At 42.4% G+C, this 8,032-nt stretch overlaps 1 protein-coding gene across 2 annotated transcripts; it reads right to left on the bottom strand.

The window, feature by feature from the left end:
- Positions 1-554: 554 nt before the first annotated feature.
- On the bottom strand, positions 555-5,769 carry LOC149275629 (Golgi SNAP receptor complex member 2-like). Of its 2 annotated transcripts, XM_089504512.1 has the most exons (6): positions 5,741-5,769; positions 5,061-5,125; positions 4,762-4,870; positions 2,666-2,798; positions 1,736-1,876; positions 555-716 (listed from the first exon to the last, which is right to left on the bottom strand). In XM_089504512.1, exons 1-6 carry the CDS (start codon positions 5,767-5,769, stop codon positions 555-557), a joined length of 639 nt encoding a protein of 212 aa, XP_089360638.1. The 2 variants fall into 2 exon arrangements, with proteins under 2 accessions (XP_089360638.1, XP_089360639.1); XM_089504513.1 differs by lacking the exon at positions 1,736-1,876.
- Between the last annotated feature and the right edge of the window lie 2,263 nt (positions 5,770-8,032).

Genomic DNA, 8,032 nt, shown 5'->3' with positions numbered 1-8,032 from the left:
CTGCCATGTTTCAGACAGAAAGCAAGTTCTGAATCACAGAAATTAAACTTTTATGTTATTTTTTTGCTTTGCATCCTTTTCCCGATAGACGACTATAGTTAAATATGGAGATGGCCTCTTGCTCTGGTTCACGAAGACTTTGGGTCTGCAGCAGATGACATGGAAGCGGAAGCCACGACTCATTGGTCATTTTGTAACCGTTGCTTTTTTTCCCCGTCCCTCCTCCCCGACCCTTTGCTCATATCCGCCAGAAGCGGAATGCCCAAAACAGAGTTCGTCCAACCACCGACTTTACCTTCCTTTGTCAAATTGACCAGAGATTTTAATAGAGCGCACAGTAAGACAAGGGGGGCTGTTAATTAAATACACTTGGTATGGGGCAGGCTCACTCAAGCAGTTAATGTCCCTCTGATAAGTCTGCATTTTATCTGAACTCCCATCCACCTCTCTCTGTCCACAGTGGCAGTATTGAGTTTTCACAGCTGATGACTGAGATGAACAGAGAGAGGATGATGACGGGTAATCTGGGTAACGAACGTTGAGACTCCCGCCTTTCATGTCAGGTACTTGATCACCAGAATCATGACGACACAGGTTAGAAGCATCCCGCCAATCATAATGACTTTGTCCTGAAAAGCCCTCTTCTCGATTAGGCGCATGACCGTATTAGAAAGGCCCAACATGTTCGCCACGTCCAGCATCTTCTTCTGGGTTCCCTGTGGAAGGAACAGAGAGTCGGAGCAGAAAGTGAGTCACAAGACAGAAGCGACAAGAGGACGATAATACTATAAAGGAGTTACAACCGAGATAGAGAACATGAAAGTGAAAAGTATTGAAATAGATTATTTTCAGCATCAAGCCTAAATTAGAACAAGTAATCCTGAATGTTTCTTGAGCATCGGCCCCCACCGCTCTTAGAAGACTCAGGTGTTTGTATCCACCGTGTTTTCCGATGAGCAACAAAAATACCACGCAATTCTAGCCATAAGCAATGGTCTAACCACCCAAACCAAACAGCCTTCATTCCCGTGATATTATTTTCCTCCAGAGCCAGCGATTCTCAAGTCTGCGACCAGCGACCTTAACATTTCTTCATTAGACGACGAACACGATTGCTCCTCGGTGTCAAACACATGGGACGTCATCACGGCAGCAGAAGGGGAATATTATAAGTGCTCGAGATACGAACATTAAAGGTGACCGCCTAGTCTCGGGATAATGGAATCCCCAATAACTTTCAAAAATCACGATCAACGGTCAATAAAAACCTGGAAATTAACCCCTTCAGGGCCGGGACGTACCGGGGACTTCCTGGTCTTATGTCACCGCCAGACCGTGACGTACCAGGTACGTCATCGATGATGCGCGATCCAGCGTCGCTATGGACGCTGGGATCGCGAGGGGCGGCTGCTACTGACCGCTGGGTGTCCCCAGCGATCCGCAGCAGCCACTCCCCTTTAATTCCGTGCACGTGAGCGCTTTGAAGCGAATCACGACTACGGAATTAAAATATTTAAATAAAACTGCGGTCTTCAAGGAAAGATGCAGTACGAGGACGCCGGTCCTGAAGGGGTTAATAAAACCTAATCTGATACATACCATTAGCGAGAAAAAAAAAAAAATATATATCTTCTGTCCAACGAGAAGAGTGATTCTTCCAGCCGTACTTTTCCCATTTTGAGTGCCCGAAATTCCTCCCAAAGCCCATTCCATTTTACCCCCACTTGCTCCCCACCTTTAAGGTTTTCCTTTGGTCCCTCAGCCCTTCCAGTATACCGGTCCCACTCCCCAGGAGATCGTCTATCCCTTGGTGGGCGTTACGGACCGAGGAATTAAATTGGAGGGTTTCGTCCATGTGTATGGTGGTCTCTGAATCCTGCATGAGAAATGGGACCTTTGTTTATATCATCCTGGAATACTCAGAAACAGGCATACCGTGTGCTGCAATGCATTCAACGCCTGCAGAGAGATTTAATCATATCGAGAAACAAAAGGGCTCTTTTTAACCATTGCTTGTAAAGATTTTTATTTTTTTTTAATTTTTTCCTCCCCATGTTTTTGAGCGTGTGACAGCTGGAAGGAGGGACGTCCTTTGCAAATCCTTGCTTACAAAAAGCTAACACCAAACATTTGTAGAATTAAGCAGCTGGCCATAGACAATCTTTTTTTTTTTTTTAATTATTATTATTTTTGTTTTATATATTTTTTTTTAGCAGCCAGAGACGAGGCAAAATTATTATTTAAATTAAAAATAATGAGAAAAAAAAAATAAGCCAGGCTTCTGTCACCAACAAGGAGCACAACTGCATCTCAAGGAAATAAAAAGGATTCTTGCAAACCAGGTAAAGGTAATGGTATATTAAATGCGACATTAAGCGTTTATTTTGGTGTTTAAAAAAATATATATATAAAAATAATAATAATAAAATATATATATATAAATAAAATATACAAAACATGTTACTCAATATTGTTATTGGGTCCCTGCTTGAGAATATGTGCAAAGGTGACTTTCCAAACCACTGAATTAATAAGAATGGCTTCTCAGACACCCAGAATATCCGGTGTTATTATCTGAAATATCTACGTATCAGAGCGGCTGCTGTACCGTCTCGTTAAGGTGTCCTCCATTAGAAAATGTATTTTTGATCGCCGGTACACTTACGTTGGTGGTGTAACTTCTTGACAGCAGTTCCTCGCGTTCCCTCTCCTGCTGCTCGCGGGCGTAACGCCGGTGCTGAAAGTTTCCCAGCGCGGACTGCAGATGTTGTACATCGTATTTCAGCTGATCGACGCGCCTAGCGAGAGGTAACAGCGAAAGGAGGATTACACCAGTGAATAAGCAGGGGTCTAGCGTTATGGGGGAGAGCAGCGCTGGCCCTTGCGTTGTTACATCTCATTGAACATCCTCTAAGACCCTGCATACATAATAACAAAAAATACCTGGATTAGGGGTGCGTTATATACGTTTTTGCCACGTACTTAAATACCTGACGTACCAAGGCTCCATGGGTCAAAAGGAAGTCATACGGTATGTGGGTCATAACCACCTCTACTGGGAGATAATGTCATGCATTCATCACTCCTTTTTTTTTTTATTGCAAAGGGATTTTCTTGGAACAGATGAGGTCAGCAGACTGAGGTATGGCACTGAAAAGGTTAACATAGCATTTACCTGCTCAGTGTGGAAAGTCCACTGACAAAAGCCTTACACAGGAAACCTGTGCTGTGGCCTTTTGGTGACCTGCCTCAATTAAATGCTTCCCAAAACCGCCCTGGGGGGGGGACGGGGATGGATGGAATCTAAAAAGTATGTATGGGTGGGGGAGGAGATGCATGCCAGCCCCAGAACTATCCCAATTCCAGGCGGCCTTTTCCGTAAATGATTAGTCTGATCCACTCTTATAGCTATTTGAAGTTCACGTTATGTCTGTAGATAAGATCGGATCATTTTTTTTTTCCCCCATAAAAAATGGGGTTTTGAGGTGGTCGCTCGTGGAGTAATATTTTTGCTTCCGTTTTATAACGAACTACTAATTAACACCTTCTCTGCTGTGCACTTTAAAGCAAGGCCATCTATAATATATATATATATATATATATATATATAAAATGCTTGATCATGTTTAGAACGCAACTCGACAAATGTGCGTAGAACATAGAAGCCAGACGGACAAATTTTTGAGCCAACTTGATCCATAGAGATCACCCGGATGATCAGCTGCTTTTTAAGACTCTCAGCAAAGTCGGGGAGACCATGTTCTCAGTGCTGCCCCTCAGACTGTAAAGCTGTACGGACTCTCCAGACTCCACAAAGCTGGCGGCTGATGCATTCCAATCACCTGCTTCAAAGCCCCGAAGCAAAGACGTATAATGTGGTGAAAACCACTATCCCGAAGTCATACCTAAGCGCAGACCTCCGGGGGCTGTGATCATGCTAGTGCTTAAAGAATTCTGTGATTAATATACAATTAAGACTTTATCCTGAAAACTAGACGTGTCTGCGGCACAAAAAAATAAGGATTGGCTCCGGGGTCCCACGAGTCTCATCGTGGAAAAATGCATAGAAAAGTGCTCTTAATGTACTTAAATATGTATTCTTCATCTTAAAAGGAAAAAACCTTACCTTTGGAATGAGCTGCAGCTCCAGAAGCTGAGCAACAACTCCTTCACTGATTGGCTGCGTTCTGCACATACACATGGGGGGTGTCATTAGACACCCTCCGAACATATCTCTGGAAAGTCTAGTACTGGGGGTCGGGCGGGGCAAAATCAAAGAATGGGGATCCTACAGGACCCCCCCCCCATGAAGCAGTAATACGGACCACAAGAACATTTACAGAGACCCCAAATTATAGTTCACACGATGGCTGGAGTGTCCCTTGAAAATTTCAGGAGTTTTAGGAGCCACGGATACCCAAATCTTGAGATTACTCCAGCCCTACAACTATAGACGGGCCGGAACATAGTTTTTTTTTTTTTTTATCTAGCGGATCATTTTTCTATTTTTGCGACCCCGAATCCTGCAGACGTCTACCTCCACCCTGAAAAGCGGGAAGACATGCGTCATAAAACAACGTACAACTTTGATTTCTCCTGTGAAAAGTTATATTTTCCTTGTATTACCCTCAACAAGGAAGCTTTTTCTTACAAACCTGTAATAAATGCCTCATTTGGTGACAGGGCAGCTGGGTGAGGGCAACCGGACAACCTCATCTGCTGTCAAGATGCCCCAGAAACCGGGTATGAGACGGTACTCACAGTTTAGCATTCTGCCTTTTACTGGGCGGCTCTTTGCTACAAAGAATTTCCAGACGTTCCAAGTTGCTAAAGATCTGATCTATCCGCGCTTGAATTTCATTCTCTACAACTGGGGGGGGGGGGGGGGGGGAAGAAAAGAAAACCAAAGAGTTACCAGGAATCTAGCTCTCTATACACAGAGCCGTATAATTAGCACTCATATTAATATATAATTTAAAAAAAATAATAATTATGTGTAAACCTAAATGTCTACGTTTTTTAGCCTTAGAAATATTCATAAAGTTTTTCAAATGACTTACGATGTACTGACTGCTTGTCGCATGTCTCCAGCCGCGCCATATGAGACTGAACCTCGTGCACATGTCTGAGAAGAAAAAGAAAGGGAGTTAGGGCAAAAAAATGGAGCGGGGGCATTATATGGGCAACCCAACTATCCCCCAATGCCAAAGAAATTAACCCACTTCTATCTATAACAGTTGCTGCTTTTGCCGTATTTACAAAAATGTCAGATTTCGTAAAAAAAAACAAAAAAAAAAAATAAGACGCGTCTGATATCTCCCAATAGCATACGTTTTATCCATTAGTGTTGAGCCATACCACAATCCCATGACATTCATTCAAAAAAAAATAACAAATTTGACACATCATTGGGACATCATCACTTTGTCATTTTTATGCTTAGTTTATTCACAGCAACATAAAGCGCTACGGAGTACGACGGAGCTATAATATAACAATAAATTATAATAATGTAAAAAAAAAAACTGTGCTCAAAATATAACGACAAAAAAAAACAGATTTAATCAGCCAAATGATTCTCAATAATAATTGCAGGTTTATAATAATGATTAATGATGATTAATAATAAATAAATGATCATTAACCCCTTCAGCACTGTGACACAATGTAAAGGTATATCTGACAGCTAATACACTAGCAGACATGTCTCTGGCACACTGAGCTCTCCCGTTGGACTCACTTGTTACTCTGGTGGTACAGAGACTCCATTATTTACTATTATCGATCCCCAATATCGCGATTATCGATAATGTACCGAGCAGCACATTCAGCTGCCACCAATACACCGGGCTGTGCACTCTTTTCCCAGCACACGTCATCACTTCCGGGTTTCACCAGGACTCAAGCCCCTAAGGGGTGCCCTTCACGCTGCCTGTTTCCATAATTCCATTTAATTGGCTGTCTGCGCAGGGACCGGCGCTGCATCATTGTTAATGTATTATTTATTATCACATAAAAAGAGGTTTTATATAGTCTGCAGGGTATAAAATGTATGGTTTTTTTTTTCATTTTTCCTTCAGGCATTGTCTAGGACACATTTAAAAGGGCCTTATGCCTTGTTGTCATGGTGACTGTTGGTTAAATTAACCACTAGCTCCCTGCATTTGATTGGGACAAAGCTAGAAGAACTAAGAGCCAGTGGCAGGAGCAGGAGGTATCTATTCCAAATACCCGGAGAGGGGCAGTTTTGTTATGAGGGGGTGGGGTTAGAGGAGTGACTGGGGCTTTACAAGACATTATTAGGGCTGTAGAACTCTGTGATACCCTCATACCCGGCAAACATTCCAAGCTCCTAGAAAAGAGGGGCAACCGGAACAAATATATACCGGTATATGTATATATATATATATATATATATATATATATATATATATGTGTGTATATATATATATATATATATATATGTATAAGGCTGGTAAATAAATGAGGCTAATACAGCGACTGAATTTTAACGTGCCGTGTGGCTTCTCAAATAAATTGGCCGGTGGGGATTTCAAAACTGTTTATTATGGTAAAAAAACCTTAATGGCAAGGGAAGAAAAGTAAATTTTGGAATATGGTTTAACCTTTTGGATGTATAAGGGTTTCAGGGGACAATTCCATGATAAGTATGAATTGGGGACAGAGGTCTCAAGCAGGGGATGGCCCCCTAAAACATTATTATTATACGGTCTGAAAAGATACAAACCGACTCATTAGGTAAAGAGGGTCCGGCTCGCAGGAGCTTGCAATCTATTGTGTTTTTCCCACCTATAATGGGGATCTGGTACACCTAATCATTTATTCCCTCACTTCTAAGCAAAAGGTGAACTCAAAACACCCATCCCTCCCAAAGAGAGGAGAGTGTGTCTCTACCCCCCCACCACGTACTTAAAAGAGATCAATACCACCCCCCCCCCCCAAAAAAAAGAGATCAAGACTTGTCACTCTCTCGCCATTTCTCCCCATCAACCATTCCCACCCCATGCCAGAAGCCGGGGATTTTTGGACAGGTGTGTCACAGAGAATGGAACAGCAACATGTGACGGATTCAGCCGGGGGTATAAGTTTGGACACTGATGCTGAGAAGACGGGGGTGGGGAGGGAGATCCATGTAGTCACAACAGCCTTGGGGCGGACTTAATGTTTTAAGACGGACTCTGTATCGTAAATAGGATAAAAGAGTTACCTATCTTTGGGTTTCCAAACGCCTTGGGGTCATTTCTATTTCTAGACCCCCCTACGCGTCCACAGGAGAAAAAAAGAGAGACACTTATAGTGAAACTTAGATCTGTGGAATTTGCAGAGAAAAAAACTCAAAAATCTGGATTTTCTTTTGAAGAATGAGTAAAACAGCTTTGTAAGAATGTGGCTCCTTCGGGAATCGTGTTGCATGCCTTTCGCTTTAGGAGGTCTATTGCAGGGTATTTGTGTAACTTTTTTACCCCGTTTAATTTATAAAGCCATTCCCTGCTGTTTCTATACACATTATCGGGGCTGTTAGGGCCGTAGAACCCTGCGATACCCTCATACCCATACTGACCTCCTAGAAAAGGGGGGCATCAGGGGAGGAAAGAGAGGTACATGGTAGGAAAAAGGGGCACATGGTAGGAAAGAGGGGCATCAGGGGAGGAAAAAGGGGCATGGGGCTGAAAGAGGGTACATGGTAGGAAAGAGGGGCATCAGGGGAATAATCTCTATAACTAGCATTGATTAGAAAACACAAACAAATGTGTTTTCAATTTTTGAATAATGGTTTCTTTTGTAACGTTGTGTTTATTACCGACGTACGATTTTATGGCTTGCCATCTTGCACTCCTACAAATTAAAAATTTAATCTCTTGAAGGGAAGCTTGGGAAGTGAACGAACATGTCTTATAGCTGCATGGACAGCAGGAAGGACTCTTACAGCCATCGATTTGATTGGGAACCCAATGCAAATGTATATCTAACCATCTCAGTATAGAAGGGGAGTATATATATAAAACTTAAA

This window comes from Sceloporus occidentalis, unplaced genomic scaffold (genome assembly GCF_023333645.1).
Source record: "Sceloporus occidentalis isolate IW3139 unplaced genomic scaffold, rSceOcc1.0.p SCAF_274, whole genome shotgun sequence".
NCBI classification, from domain to species: Eukaryota; Metazoa; Chordata; class Lepidosauria; order Squamata; family Phrynosomatidae; genus Sceloporus; species Sceloporus occidentalis.
This window is presented reverse-complemented; position numbering and strand designations above follow the sequence as displayed.